Raw genomic sequence first — 16,973 nt, 5'->3', positions numbered from 1 at the left:
CTTCAGAACTATTAGCATGACCAAAAGAAATTTTCCAGATTCCTAGCCTCAAAACTTGCTAATCAGACCATTATTTAGTTCAGTAATCCTGGAGTTGCATAAAGATTAAATGTTCTAATGAGTTTTTCCTGCATCTGTTAATAGTATCCATGCAATACAGTAATCTCCTCTACTTAGCTTTGCCTCTTTTTTCTTTTTCTTTTTCTTTTCTTTTTCTTTTTCTTTTTCTTTTTCTTTTTCTTTTTCTTTTTCTTTTTCTTTTTCTTTTTCTTTTTCTTTTTCTTTTTCTTTTTCTTTTTCTTTTCTTTTTCTTTTTCTTTTTCTTTTTCTTTTTTCTTTTTCTTTTTCTTTTCTTTTTCTTTTTCTTTTTCTTTTTCTTTTTCTTTTTCTTTTTCTTTTTCTTTTTCTTTTTCTTTTTCTCTCTCTTCTTTTCCTCTGTCGGGTAGTGCTCTGATTTGTCCTAGTGACACAGGGCTGCCAGCAGGAAAGCAAGCGTAGTTAATGCTCAGCTGCTCAAACCAGTCAAGCAAGCTAGCAAGTCCCAGCTGTGCTACTTGATGTTTTTGATTGCACCTAGTCCTCAATCTGTGAACTGTTTTCTGGACTTAGATTCATCAAGCTCTGCCGCTTTAAAAACTCATGCAGGCAGGCATCCTAGGATATGCCATTATAAGCTGCTGCCAGGGGATCTTCTAGGAGATAAATGGAATCTGTGTGAAGTAAATTAGTGTGAACCAGTCAATCTGTGTGTCAGCCCTGAGCCATGTCCATGGGTAACTAGCTTGCTGACTGAAAAGTCCACTGTCTTTTGCCAATCAGAGGTCTCAACCACCAGGAAGCAGTCCTATACAACATTAGTTTCTTGGAATAATGCCTGTTTGACCAAATAGTGAAACTCTTTGGTATACAGTACTGTACTGCCCGAGTTTACTTATTGCTTACAATTGAACTGAAAATCTTTTAAAGTCAGATAACATTTTAACAGTGGGGAGCATCACAGAAACGTCTTGGAAATAAGTACTTCCACTTTCCTACAGCAGCCATTCAGCAGAGTCATGCTGTGCTGCAGTTGGCTTTACCTCCCCATCAGTAATACATCTTCAAGGCCATAATGCAAAATAATAACAATAATCTGACCAGAAGAGGTTAATAAAGAGGCTCTGTGTATATTTTTTTCCCATGGATTAAGCTATTTGGACAGCTTTGATGGAGAGAAGGGAAGAGTACGCAAGCTATAGCATTCACGTTATGCGCAGGGATGTGTTAGTGTCGTAAATATGCTGTACACTTTTGTTTCATTTTGGTTTTAAAAGCAAATCGGGGCAATCTACAGCTAGAATTCCTCTATAGAAAGAGACTGAACCAGAATCCTCTGAGGATGATTTTAGACTAGAATAACAAATCAATCTATTGTCATGAAAATAATAATGTCAATACTGTCAATACGATTTTAAAAATACAAAGTATTTTTTTATCTGTTTGTTGTTTTTATAGAAGCTATTGATACACTGATAGGCAGTCATATCTGCAGTATGTGCTCTCCCACACCATTGATCTAATGTGCAGAAACTGGGGGATTTTTGCAATGTATTTTTAGAAAATTGGAACAGGTGGGGAGATGCTATATACTTTAAAAGAAAGAAACTGATTATCTAGTAACTACCAGAACTGAAATTTGTCCTTCTTTACTAATTCCTGTAAAAATTGTTTTTCTATTGCCTCCCAGTTACTGGTTAAAAAAATAATTAGAGGGATAAATAATGTTGATCAAATGTGATCAAATAATTCAGTTTTACATCATGTTTGGTTAAACTATGCACTACTACACATTTGGGGAAATTGGAAAAAACAAATTTGGGCTTTCTAGCCAGAGAGGACATTGAGAAGAAAAAGCAATGTGTAATGATAGAAGAATTCATTAAAGACAGTTTGGGTTACATTTTCCTTTTTAAGATTCTCTTAAGTTTTACAGAAGCATGTACTTCAGAGCTGTGCAGTAAATGTTGTGTGGAATTTTATGGGAAAGTATTTTATTTCTTGCAGCAGAACCCACTGAGACAAATTTAACTAGTTAGGTGTTTTATTATATATACTACACAGGATACATGGACAGATTCTGGTATAAATCACAACTAAGATCAAGACAACTGCTTTAAAATTGAGTGAATGTTTCATTGCACTAATGAAACAAAAATGGGATGTCCTTTGAGAGCATAATTTGTTACATGCCATTATATTTTAGTTGAGAGAAGTAGGGAAGTCCCTCTGGGTGAATAAAACTTCAAGGTATATTGGGAAAAGAATCACTGAAAATTTCAGTTTTCCCGTCTGGAGTAATGCTGTCCTCATAGATATGGGGAGGGAGGAAAATAGAGTTGCGGGAGTTTTTTAATTTAAAATATATAAAAACCTTTCTCACTTACAGAAATAAAAACGTTCTTTAGTTGCAATTCTCTTAGTGAGTGGAATGAGCTTCATTTGCATGTGACTTCTCAGAGTGCAAGAGCAAGCTCAGGCTTCCCCAGGTGCATGGGTTAGTAATTCTGCAAACTGAGCTCTGCGATGTGATATTAGGTCCTACTTCTGCAGTCAATGTAATGGATTTAAATTACTGTGGCTTCCAGTTTGACTTGTTCCCTCCTGGCTTATTTCAAGGACAGTTCCAACTTCCATATGCTGCAGCATTCACTTTAGAATAATAATGTGTTTCTCCAGGTTAATTTCTTAATCTCTTTTTAAAATTAAAACGTATTGGAAACTGGGCCAATGGAATGTTTAATCATCAGAAGATAACAATCAGCCATTCTCAATTAAATGACAAATACATACATCAGTACAGGGTTTTTTTAATGACACTAAAAATTATGAAATGACCAGCAACTGATATCTTCTGTCAGTGAGATGAATTAGTGGTTTATATGGGCTGAGAAATGATCTGGAAAAAAAATAGGATTCAATTCAATAAAGAAGAGAGCAAGGATCTAGACTAAGGTAGGATTAATCTTCTGCAAAGAGACAGGATGGGGAAGAAACAGCAAGGTGACAGTTTTTCAGAAAAGAATCTGGATCACGAGCTGAGCATGAGCCAACAGTGCTGGTGCTGCGGTGACAAAGGTGAACACCACAGCAGGCTCCATAAAGCCTGCGAAGCAATCCCGGGGATGTGCCCAGCACCGTCCTGCCTGACTCCCTGCCTGCTGGCACACGGCTCAGTGCGGAGTGCCGTCTCCGTGATGGAAGGATGGGTGCTGCACATAGGCTGGTGTAACCTCGTTAGCTGCTTTTTCTGTTTCTCGATGATTGTGGTGAGTGTGCTAATATTTCACATGCCGTTTTCTGCATTTCTTATAATAGTAGTGAAATAATCATGTCCTTTTAGGTTGGCATCGAAATACATGGAAAAAGCTAAGTAGGATAGTAATCCTCAACCTGGAAAACAGATGGTTGAAAGAGGATAAAACAAAGGACTGTTTAATCACAGGCATCATGGAGAGAGTATACAGGGCTCGAACACATGCCTTTTGTCGTAACAAAAGTTTCACGTTCAGCTAATAGGGACGTGCACAAACAAAACAACAGGAGATGCCTACCTGTGTGGTAAAACAATGGAGCTTCCCATGTTAAGGCAAGTTAGGGTGTAGGATGTTAAGGATGCAAAAATTCTACGTGTTTAAGGAAAAACTGGAGACGTTTGTGAAACAGAAATCTACTGTGAGTTATTATTAAAAAAGTTTTGGAATTCCCCAAGTTTCAAACTGGAGTTAAGGAGAAATTTCTGGTGAACTGTCACTCTATGGTCGTTGGACTCTTACAGTGCTGATGTTTGGTCTCAGCAGGTACAGCTGTTCTTACACGTTTTATGATATCTGTGAAATGTGCTTTGTAAAATAATACTCAAAGCATTTATTGCCCAGCTCTCTCCATCAAGCTGTTTAGGTACAATACGGTCAGTGCCTGTAGATCCCACAGGTTGCAGCATGATTGTTTCATGCATTTACGAAAATAAAAAAATACTAGCATTTTGTTTTCCTTTACAGCTTTTTTCATGCAGTTTTATTTAGGTTCAAGTTGCTTTGTGTTCTGAATTGGACTTTAAATATATTTATCACCTATAGCCTATCTTGCCTAATATTTTGATAGAGAAATAATATTTGTTGCCCTATCCACTAGTTTTGAATGACAAATGAGTTCTTTTCTCTACAGACAGACTGTCTTTAAGTTACTAATGCACCTTGTCAATAACAAAGGCATCTTAGCCGAAAACACTGCCTGGTTTATTCACCTGTGTTATGCAAAGGTCTTTCTCCAATGTGTCTGCCCTCTGCAAATTGGTATGCAGAGCAGGTTAACTAGACTTTAGTGTGTGATATTTCCAGAGTGGAACAGGGCTTTTCAGAGTTTAAACAGAAATAAATGATTATGATGTGTTGTTGCTGTAATTAATGATTAGTGTAAATTCACAAAGAACAGCTTGTCATTAAGCAGTTCATTCACACAAAGATGACTCTTTCATGGACTGATAGTGGATCAGTCAGTGATCTCTTTTTGGAAATAATTTGGGCTTATTTTGTGGAATTTGAAATATTTTGAAACTATTTATATAAATTTTTCATTGAATATTATGATCTTATGACATTCTTTTGCATTCTTTGCTATTCTAAATTCTATACTTATTTTTTAATGTCTTTTTCTGTTTCAATAGTGTAAGAAAATGGATATCAAGTTCAGTAAACAGCTCTTAAGAGCTTATTAAGATGTATCAGAAAAAATTACCGCAATTCTCGAGATTGATCCTGTACAATGAAGATTTATGTCATTTTTTATATGCTAAGTTCAAGGTCATTTGCCTCAATGAAATCTGTCCTTTTACCTTACTTCCATGCTAACGAAGGTATTTTCTACTGTCCATGTAATAATTTAATTATTATTACTGCACTGAATAGAAAGAAAAGTTACTGTATCAGAAATTGTTGTTTCTTTACTTTTTCTCTGACTTGTAGATTTGGGGCTCATTTATACTCCAGACATTTACATCACTTTGGCTACATAAATTAGCTTTCGAACAGAAGCAAAAGTAATTTTAAGGTCCATTTAAACCGAAAGTAGGACAGAGTATCCTCAGAATAAATAAAGATCATACTGTTCATGTTTAACTTAAATTCCATCAGCATCCTAGGTATAAGCAATTCAGAACAATATTTCCCCTATTGATATTTGAACGTAAAATCTTATTCCTCCAAGGGAAAATACAGTGAAGTAGGTGGCAGTGTTAAGATTTTTTTATATTTTTTTCTTGATTGCGTAATGCCCTTTTTTACTTTCACTCTTTATTTAGGCCAGACTGTTCTTTTCTTATTTTTAACTTTTCAATTCCCTTTGTTCTTTTATGATATTTTTAAGGAACGTTCCTCTTCAAATTGAGCATATAACGTGATGTTTTAAAAAAGAAAGATCCGAAGGTCTCTGCCTAGGTCCTTTTCTTGCTGATTGTGTACACCCGTTATGTAACTTCATAAACTAGGCTATTGTGAAGTTTATTTGCCTGAGTTTTGTCTAGGGAGGTATGTGTACTTCTGAATAAGTGACAAGGCTGAGGTACACATCCTTCACTCGCACTAGTGACCCGATCCAGCCTGTCCCAGCTTGTCTCCTGGTGTTTCAAAATAGCTGTCTTTTATTCATTATGTTCTGAGTTACTTCTCAGCTGGATCTGGTGCCGTTCCTAAAAATGCTGCTCAGCTCTGCTTCGTTGTAAAATCACACAGGTTGGTTTCAGTTACACGCTGACACAGTCTGGGACACAGGAGGGGCACTTGAACAGGTTTGTCCTCGTACCATGCAAGAGCAATTGCAGCACAGACTTCCAGCAAGGGAAGTACCTGCCGTCTCCTAACTGGGACCGATGCTTGATGCTGCGAATACATCTCCCCTCCTTGGCTCACTGTGAGAGTTCTTCAGTGGGTGAAAATATGCCATTGTTTTCAAAAGGCTGAGCCTGAATTTTTGGTTACTGCTATGTTTTTAAGAGAGGTCAGCTCTCGTGATTTTTCTCTTTCTCTGCAAAGGCATAGCTGTACTTTTTGCTTTCTCCATATTATCACAGTATACTCCTTTGGAAATTGTCCTATAGCTCCACTTCAGAGTAGTTCTGACTTTTAAATTCATGTGGCTGTAATGACTCTATCTGTCACTCAGCACAGTGGAGCTGGCTGCTTAACAAGAAGTACTGTTTTAGAAAGAACGTTCTAATAAATTTGGCACGAAACAACTTTTTTGAAAATACCATATACGCATTTGTATTTTCCAGTTGTTCTTTTTGGAAGTGAGAGTCCTGGCCTTCAATTAGTGTATTTGAAAGTTATTTAAATATTGTGAAAATCCTAGAAAAGCACAGATATCTTTGAAGACATTTCTTCCTGCACATACCATAGCGTTTTCATGCACATACCATAACAAGAACATTTGTTATTTATTGTAAGTTGTTCTTCAGTGTCAACTCACCTCATGCAGATTATCATGTCAGCACTTCCATGGCAGAGACAAGAACTAAAACTCCTCTTCATGTGGATAAATTGACCGTCGAAATAAGTCTACTGGCATTTAGTGAGCTTAGAAATTTAACCAGTGTTCCTACTCTGCCTGGGCAGGGTTTTATATACTGGTTAGCTGCCATCCAAAGCTTTACTGGCTCCTTTTTTCAGGTGAAATGCACAGTATCACTATCATAGATTTTATTATTCATTATGTTTTAATATTGCATTTTCAAGGATCTAATTCCACAATGGTGTTGAAGTCCTGGTTGCTTCAAAGGGACTCAGTGTAGATGCAGGAGTCAAGAATGATGGAACCTTTTGGTGACCTGAGATCAATAGCTGCAAACCGATGGAAAGTGCAAAGCACTGAAGTGGAATATGTGTCTTTTGAGCTCTTCCTCTCTGAATAATGTCCTGAGGCCTTATTGGTTCACTCATAATTTTGGAAAATTTTAATGATTGTTTAAATTAAGTAATCCTTCAGCATATATTCTTTTGGTTTTTTTTAAAAAAAAAAAAACTTCCATCAAAAGTTATAAGGGAAGAAATTTCCTGTTTTGAAAACGACACTGAGATTGTGTATAGCCATTGGTATGCCTATCCACATGGAATTTTGGAACCTTGCTTCGTTTTCTAGATATTAGAAAAAATCATATAGTTTCTAGTCACCACTATTTTCCTAGGAAATGGGATCAGCTCAGAATTTTAATGAGACTGAAAAATTGAGACTAGTCTACTGTGCTATTCTAATAATTGTATTTATCTTCAAGCTATATTTGTGAGTCCATGTGGAGATGTGGAGCAGAAGAGAAGGAAAGGGACATTGACAAGGGAAATACATCTCTTCTGTTCAGGAAAACTTATGTTGGATTTGTTCAAAAGCCAAGTGAATTAAAAAGTCATATACAGACAAATAGTTATTTCCATGAAAACATTTTCCTGCTCTGAAATGAAAATGTTTTTAGCGATTGAGTAAAAGAAGAAATCAAATTTGATGATCTCTAAACTGCAACTCAGTCTGATTTTTACTGCACGTTGGAATTATCACTAATTTTATTACACATTCTAACTTGTTATATAGAACGTATTTTCATCCTAAAACTAACGCTATTTCTCTCCCTGGTGAATGACTTCAGTAATTACAAAACCACCTAATTGATCCTTTATATTGTTTACTGGCTTCTTTGATGAAACAGACAAGCACTTTTTATGGCTTCTAGATTATTTTATTATTTTAGGATTCTGTGAGGAAAAAAATGGGGTTTTTACTTCAAAGGGATCCCATTTAAGCTGACGCCTCAAACTTCTCCCTGAATGAATTCTTGTCTGTAGATTTTTTAACTGTGCTACGATTACATATAAGTACTTTGAGTTTCTGTTTTGTTTCGATCTATTATTTGTGTTTACAAATTATGTCTTCAGCATTGAAAGCTCTGCAGAAAATCAGGAAGTGTTTGTTTCTGAATACATTGCATTTCTCCCTCCCCTTGTTTTTATTCTTTATTGCTCCAGTCAGCGCGCTGAAGCATGACAAGAGCTCAAACTCGGCAAACTTCCAAGATGTGGAGGATACGCCTGACAGATGTGTCTTGGAAGAGTCCGAGAGTCCAGGTGAGAAGCATTTTAAAGACAGTCACCAAGTATCAAGTGATAAATCTGACACAGCTTTTGGGTCTGTTAAAAAAAGCACATTGTAATGCTGTTTCCTTTTTAGCAGCTGCAATGTCAAATTAATGGTCACCTCCAGGGGTCACAGTGTGGAGCTGTTATCCTTTCCTCTTTCATCAAGAATTCAGGTCTTAGAAAGGATAAAGGCTTTATGACCAAAAAGAAAGCTGACACTACTAGTTCATTATAATTAGTTTTGGACTACACTGCTTACTTAATATATGTACAATGTCTGACCCTTTGAAGGTACCATGAGATTATGAAAAATTGGAAGAACTGTGCATAGTGCAGTTGAATGTAGCAGTGGACATTCAAACTCAGTATCTCTGGAGGAAAGCAAATTGATAGTGTTAAATAGCTTGATTCTTTTCTTTAAATCAGCTCACAATCATTATTTCATTTTAATGGCTCTTAACATTGATTCAGCTAAATACAGGAACATCCATAAAGTGCATTCTTTTTGGGGACTAAAAGATTTATCTTCATGTAGTTTCATTATCTTTCTCGTTATGGAACATCTATGAAATTTATTAAATGAACCCCAAAGGGAAACAATTAAATATAAAATATATCGAGTCACAGCTGATTAAAAACATTCTGTTTGACTAAATACTAAATTCTTTTAAGCAAACTGTGAGCTTGACCCACTTACATTGCATACATAACCTGCACGTAGTCCTCATTAGTGAAAGAGTTAAACATCTTTCTTCACTTGGTATTTTCCTTCCCTGCTTTATCTGGTTTCTGTGTACCCTCTTGCATCTTTGTGTGCTGATCCGTGTATCATATTTTTGATTCATCGTCTCTGCGGCCTGTCAGCTTAGTTAAGAGATTTCCAAATCTTGCAGCCTGTGCTGACAGGGGGCAGCTGCCAACAGTCCCCTGATCCTTCCCCAAGGAACGCTGCTGAGATTTAATTTTCAGTCAAAGGGTGCAGTCTGAAATCCATGTCAGGTCCCCTAAGTCATCTCAGAACCCAGATAGGACCCATGTCTGGGGGATTATATTTCAGCACACTCCACTCCTCCAAGATTCCTTGGGAGTTCAGCCACTGTCATATACCTGATTTGAACTACATTCCCTTTTCATCTTTTCCACAGACATGAACACCAGTATATGTCAGAATAATTGAAACCAATGAATTGTAAATCTGTATTCATTTTAAAGCTACATAGGCTTGGACTCAATGCTGTACAGCAAAAACCAGTGTGAAATTTAGAAGGAAACAGATAATCTACTCAGGAAGGAGCCCGATTTAATTCCTTACCGCACCAGCAATCTGTGGTGCATGCCACCTCCTTCAGAAACTGTCTGTAGTCCCTTCAGTGATGATTATGGGCAAAAATGTGGATTGTCCAAGTTCTGATCTGTTCTGAAGTAAGAAAGAATTAAAACAAGATGGCACTAAAATGTTTGGGTCAGAATTAATAAACCTTAAAGATAACGTTACTTTTAACCTTAAATTAATTCTGTGTGGCAAAGTGTACACTTTTGGACGGGAACTTGAATATCCAATTCTGCACTCTGCATATCTATATGAAGCAATGGAAAGAATAAAAGCCTGTCAGGAGGTGAATATTGACTGGCAAAAATACATGTTGATAAAGCATCTAAACTTAAAAACTGAGTTCCATTCGGTCCATCTGACATCATTAAACTAGTAATAAACAATGAATTACTCTGGCTTTTGTTTCTGTCCATTCCTGCATTTTAAGACATCTTGTCTTATAGGTCTGAAAACCTCAGGAGATTTCACTACTGGTCTCACTGCTTTCCACTGAGAATTTGTGGCTTGGTTGTCATGGAGACATCGTATTTCTCCAAGAATTGCTCATATTGATCCGTGGACAGGCGTAAATGGCCAGGCGAATGTGAGGAGTAAAGGGGGTTGGGCAGTACTATAAAATGACCAGAGGTTATGGGTCGGAAATAAGCTCATAGCAAACACTTAGGTAAAGAGAAAGAAACAGTTTCATTTTGTTTCAGGATTTCGTTTTTGCACTTTATGCCATTGTCTTCTTTCACTGTAGACTGAAAGAAACTTGTTAGTCACTTGTCATGTCAGATCTTCGGTGCTTGTCCTGACACAGCTGTCAGCCTTCCAGCTCTGTGCAGTTCAGGGACACACAACAAAGAGCGAGGAACATGAATTATTTATTGCTCCTTGTGTGGATGAAATTCTGTGATAAGAAATTAAGACACTTCTGACAGAAGTTCTTGTTTGAAAGGAAAGATTTGGTAACACAATACATTTACTTAAAACTTACCACTTACTTTTAGTAGCAAACATTGAAGCGATGATGTGACATTCAGTTGGCTAGGATTTTCTCTAGTATTTCTCAGGTGCTTTAGCTTTGAATTGTCTCTTGGAATTCAAGAGTGCCTGGGAGGTCAGAATTTGGTTTGCTGAAAACTGTGACTTTAGAATCTCTCTCACACTTATTCGAAGTCTGGGCAAACTTACAAACTTCATTTATAGATTTTTATTAAAAGTCTGTATATGTGTTTTACAGAGTCTCTTGCGCTTCACTTAGAATATGTTGCCATATGTGCAACAGTAATGTTAATAAATATATTGCTTTTATTATCTCTTCTGATGAGAAAAAGGTGAAAATATGACAATATACCTGTAAGGGATTCCAACTATTCCTAGAAAGGGTTCTTTATTAAAGCTTCTACCAGAATCAGCCGTTAACAGACGTATCTGTGCATTGTGTTTTCTCATGGTGAAAGGTGGACTCCCTAACCTTGACATTAGACCGAGAGTTATTTTCAAAGCGATCTTAATTTTCTAAAATCACATAATGCTTATTCTGCGTATTTTACTTTCACATTTTCTGTGTGTCTGCACATGTTCTCACTGCTCTGGATGTGGGCCTCCAGCAATTGTAGAAAAAGGCATATACTCAGATGAATAGCAGGAATCCATTTGACTACCCAAGACACCAATCTGAGATTTACCTGTGATTTCTTGTGTTCGATGTGTGATCTGAACTACTCTCAGATAGGTAATGAAACCCCTCAACCTGCATTTTTCTCTTGGATAATTCACAGCAAACACTTTTCACATGTGATGGACACAGGTAAATATCAGACTGCAGTTTCTTGTCTAAGTGAAATGGATTTTAGTTGCTCCCTTCATGTGCCTACAAGCTGCCATTATCTGTGATAGTGGCTCGTGTCTATTTTAGCCCACACACAGAGGAGATGCTGGGCTTCTCTCCCAGATGCCTAATAGTAGGTTTATCACTGCCATTTTCCCCACATGCTGAGGACTACTTCTGTTTGACATGCAAAGCCTTGGCTTTTCAAACTTGTCTCTTCTCTGGCCTTGAACATAATAATCAGATAAGAAGTACAACAGCTTTTTGTAGAACTTGACTTTTAAACATATGAAACCTACCTGTAAAGAATTCACTCTTGCTTAGAATGCTTCTTTAATATAAATAAATACTCCCAGCAGTTTTCCATTTTATCAGAGAAATTTTCCACGTTTAGAGAAACTGAGAAAAAGACTGAAACTGAGTGAACATGGATGTATAAGTTAGATTCACCTGAGTTTTCTTGAACAAACAACAGTGGAAATTTGACAACTCCAGAGGACATATCGTCTTGTCCAAAGGGAGTTGCTTGAGATGAATTTTGAGGGGATTGAAAGTGCTCTGCATTTTGTCAGTCAAAATCTATGAGGAATGTAGCAGGACTTGACACAATGTGAAGTGCCTTAGCTTTCATCTGTGGTGCAGTCCCACTAAGGACGGTTCTGCAAGTACAGCTCTTGTGAGAAAAAGGAATAGATTTGAACTGAAGTCATGAGAAACAACATAGGCACAGATGCCCCTTCCCTCTAATTTCACCCAACAGAGATACTGCAGTAGAGTAGGCAGTAGACTATTACTTCACTTGGTAGTAGAGGGAAATTGAGGCTCCCTAATGGAAGATGGAGTTGGAAGCTGTAGACAGAAATTGCAGAGTGTTTTCTATCTTTTGGATGAAAACCAACTATGAACCCTCTGTGCTTATGGCCTTCAGTAGCCAGTCTCTGCCTGAGTCAACTGGTCCCTTCTGCAGCTCATGATCTCTCCCATCCCTTCATTCCAAAAACTTTACCCACATTAAATTTTTCCCCCTCTTCATTTTTTGACTTTTTTTTGAAAGAGATTGTAATTCTGGGTGTGTAGCAGATAATAGTGAAAATCTGAGCAGTTTTCACAGTCTTGCTTAGTTGTTTGTCCTAGGTAGACCTTGGCACAGAGATGGGAAAGATCTCTGACTGTCCCTGAAATACAGTCCATGAGAGACAGATCTGCAGTAAATGGAAATGAGAATAAGGACATGCCTCAAGAGCAACAGGTTCTTATTAGCCACAGTGTGCTTAAAAATACAGCACTAAAATTGTGACAATCTTGTTATCAGGCAAGTTACAATTACTCTCTTGAATATTCACTTACAGCTTCAAGTTCCATCCACTGGAGAGTATGTTCTTTAAGTCAGCACTGTGTCACCTATATGGCTATTGATCAGTACGCAGGCAGAATGTAAAAGTAGAATGTAAAAGTAGGTATTCAGTAAGTTTCCAAGCATGAAGCACCCTAGAAAAGCATGATTTTCTTTTTCTGTGTTTGCATTATCATGAAAAGTATGTAGCACTAAATGAGGACTAATTCAGGAATGGAGTGCTGGAGGTTGTTGATGATGATGATGATACATGAAGCAGGAAGAGGATGCAACATAAGGGCAGCCCACTGAGCACAAGCACTGATAGCCCATACTGCTCAGTGACTGTGTATAAAATGTTAGTGCCTGGGAATTCTTTCTGGAATTTCCAATGGAGGCACAGATGAATCCATAAGAATTTCGCTGTAGTAGATGTAGTGTGACATCCTATCAGCAGTCTGGGTTACTAATATCATGACTCACAGGTTGTTGTTTTGGGTTTTTTTAAATAGTAAATCAAACTGTAAAACCAGAAGACTACATAGTGGGCATCAAGAAAATCTGTATCTCTCTGTGTCTATGACACAGATAGACAAAAAGATGATAAATAATGTGATAAATACACAAGATATCCATTAAGACTGCAAAAGAATAGCATGTGCTTCTTTCTCATTGTTCGTGTACTCGTGAAAGGTGTTGTACCTGTTTAAACAGTGTTCCTACTACAAGTAATATTTAAAATTCAGGTTGTAAATATCACCATATATTGAATACGAAGAAATCATTAAACTAAAAACTGATATTTGAGACTGCTTTCCTGTGGAATTCTAATAAGCTGTGACAGAATTAAAATATAATGCCTCATTAGTTTAACTTCCTATTACTTCTGTTTACAGCTATTGTAGGATTAGTTCTGCTGAAAGGAAATATGTGTAATTTGAAAATTATATTTGCAGAAGAAGCGTAAACAATCTATTAATTTAAAACAAATTATCTTTCTGCTGATCCACTGGAATGTTTTCCTTTAAAACAAAAAAGAAAGAAGGCGGCTGTTCATGAGAAAAGTTTTGAGGAACACCAAGCATTTTCTTGAGCTGTTTTGTGTTCCATATTGCCTCTTGTAGTACAGCAATTATAATGTAAACCATCTTCTGGAGGTAGATTTGTGATATTTTTTAACATGAGCATGTTGGTGCTGAAAGTTTTCATTCTGTTACAAAAATTATAGCATTTATTACTCTATAAAAGGATTGTAAAATAACACATTTTTCAAAAACAAAATCTTGCCTAGTACCTCAAACCATAAAATCATTAAGACAGATGAATGCATTTCTTTTCCAGATGACATGAAGTCACATCCCTGGATATCTAAGGTGTGCTCCTGTAAACTGTGTTAGAAAACTCTGCTTAGCCGAAAGAATTAGAAGATGCACAAGAACAGTCAAGAAACAGGACCTGTGCAGCGTGGACGTGAAATGGCTTGTCGTATTTATTATTGTGTACGTTTAACAATTCATTTGCAGAAGAAATACCTTCCATAAAATCAGCTTCTTTTTTGCTGATTTATTGACTTCAATTCACGCTTCCATCACTGATGGATTTACATTTATTTGATTAAATTTAGATAGTTCTCACATTGAAAATATCAACTCTTTATTTTTAGATTTTTTCACTAGTTTATGTAGTGATCCAAAATCTTACAACTTTGACCATAAAACATGTGCATCAATTTTAATGTTCTTTCACATACATCAAATTTAATTTTTTCTCTCTCGTTGCTTCTGACTTTTATTACCAATAACGTTTTAACACTGAGCAAAACTAAATGCATTTGAAATAATTAGAAATTTGTTTGAATTTAAAGGACAATGCACATTTTGAATTAAACATGGAATATTTAGAAACAACTAAAATATAAAGACCATTGTATGCATAAGACAACATGGGAAATTGATTGTAAATCTGGTCATGCCTAGGGTGTAAATTTTCCTTTTCTATAAATATTGCTGTCGCCATCATCTGTAGAAATGTAGTACCAGTATGAAGTTGTAGAAGCCCATTGGAATCCTCTTCTGAAATGATACATGTCACTGAATTTCTGTTTGCGCTCATTGGGAAAACCAACTATACATTTTTGTCTTTTTAAAAAATACATTGTTATGTTTGGAGAATATTTGCAGCTTATTAGACTCATTTACCATCTGGTGTTCTGGGGGATTTTTGCCAGTTTGACAAAGAATGGACGCTCAGATTCTGTTACCAGTAGTCAGAGTGCTGATGAAGTCAAAGGGACTCGAGGATGTGCTTTTCTGGATCTATATGTTATGGTGGAAATAATGATCTGATGTTATCCTTCCTAATTGTCACATTAGCCATAAGCTGCCTTAACTAGGAGAGTGAAGATTTCTTCAGTATGGAAAGATCAGCTGGCAATGAATCTCTTTCTTACTTGTGGGAAAATGTCATGGCTGTAGGAGTGACAAAACCAGATTTCTGTTGTGATTCTGTGGCTTGAATTTGGTTCAACATGAAACAGACACGAAACCTTCTTTCTTCTGCTTTTTTATATCCCATGAGTCTGTATCTGTAAGTGCAGTGTATGGCAGCGAGGTCTCCAGCACACTGAGTGGAAGGGCCTTCTGAAAAGTAATATTTCAGTTTTTATTCAACTAAAGAATATGACATTAAAATAGGCTGTAATCCAGAAAAGATAAAAGATATTTAATGTTATCTTTCAGTAATTGTAAATACCATGCAGAAAAATGACAGAAAAATCACTGGTTTTAACACATATATCCTCTTCTTAACTGTTATGGTTAAATCAGAGTTGCAAACAGGAAGAAGGTTCATGTTTCAAATTTCAAATGTAAGTACAGGAATTTACTAACAGTACAGGAATCTTGCAGACAGTATAACAAATGGCAGATAAAGGATGGACCTTGCTATCTGCTTTGCCACATCTCCTTGTCAACAATCACCTCTAGTTCACTGCAGTAGTCTTCCATTGGCATTGAAAAGTCCGTTTCCCTTCACAAAAAACGTTACTGCTTCGCATCACCATCTGCTCACTTGGGCCAGCTCTGTTATTACTACCAGGGTAACAAATCTCCTTAAAACTATTTCTACTAGATATTTCTAAAACTGATGTGTTCAAAGAGGTCTCATAGCTCAAGGTATTGGCATTGTCCACAACACCCAGGACTGCTGTAGTAGCAATTACATTTGTGCAACACAATATTTGATTGCTTGTCTTTAATTCTGCAAAGCAGTGCACATCAGCAGACTGCCAATGCAGGCAGCCCTTTGGAACGGTTTGTGCGGTGATGATGGGTGTTTGGCACATGCTTATGCGTGCTTTGTACTAATTATAATTACACTATCAGTAAGGTAAGGCAGGAACTTTTTTTATTAGTTACGTTTATGTCCCAGTAAAGGAAATATATTTCCCATGTGTCTGGATGTCTTTCAAACAACCAGCTTTACAGTGTATGCTCAAGATGAACTCTTCCTTAGAACAATCTTTTTGCATCAGAGTGACAATTTTAGAGCTGTGCACAAAAATACATATTAACCTCTTGCAATTGTTTCTTGTAAGCCGTAACTGAAGAGACTTTTCTATACTAATGCAGTCTGATGTACCACTGTTTTCATGCTTATGGAGATTAATTTTACAACGAAGTTGCAAGGTAATTAAGAATATATATTTCTATTATGTCACACTGCAGGAATCCTGCCAAAAGCAGTAATATAATGTTTTAGAGAAGTTGTCTAAATTTTAGATATGGGGTAAAAAAATCGTGAATACCTAAACTGCTTAAGGAGCAAGGTCTTTTTTTTTTTTTTTTTCTTAGAAGAAGGAAGCCGTATGCTTCTATGTCTCCTCACTTATGGTTGCACTAGTGCTTGTATGACCAGGCCATGTCAAGACAGGCGCTGGCCTTGGTGCAAAGAGCAGAGGAGGAACAAGCAAGCCAGGGTAGGAAGAAGGCAGAGATATCGTGTAAGTGTGAGACAATGCACACATGCATCAGCATTATCTCAGCACAAAATTGGAGGTTTAGAATGCTATATGCAGGGGTCTTTCTTGAAAATAGATTTTCAGCTTTCAGATCCTATAGGAATTTTTCACATTATGTGCGTAATTCATTATATTATTAAAAAATCTGAAGTATGAAGTTACTCGTCCTTTAGTATAAGCCCAAACCAAAACTCATTAGCGTCTCTCTGATTTGAGGAATTTTGAGTTTTCCAAATGATTCATACTTGCTAAATGGTCACTGATCTAGATTCCTGCCTGGAAACATCCCTAAACTTTGAACTGTTGATTTCTGGCTC

At 36.7% G+C, this 16,973-nt stretch overlaps 1 protein-coding gene across 1 annotated transcript in view; it reads left to right on the top strand.

The window, feature by feature from the left end:
• The window catches only part of WDR72 (WD repeat domain 72), a 110,580-nt gene extending 96,545 nt beyond the window's left edge, over positions 1–14,035 (top strand). Inside the window, exons 18-19 of the mRNA XM_086620265.1 lie at positions 8,046–8,144; positions 13,980–14,035. Of these exons, the coding sequence (XP_086476391.1) occupies positions 8,046–8,144; positions 13,980–14,035 (155 nt within the window). The remainder of the gene's footprint in view (positions 1–8,045; positions 8,145–13,979) is intronic.
• Positions 14,036–16,973: the final 2,938 nt, after the last annotated feature.

This window comes from Tauraco erythrolophus, chromosome 14 (genome assembly GCF_009769465.1).
Source record: "Tauraco erythrolophus isolate bTauEry1 chromosome 14, bTauEry1.pri, whole genome shotgun sequence".
Lineage (NCBI taxonomy): Eukaryota > Metazoa > Chordata > Aves > Musophagiformes > Musophagidae > Tauraco > Tauraco erythrolophus.
Note: the sequence above shows the minus strand (reverse complement) of the source record. Positions and strands in the feature narration are given on the sequence as shown.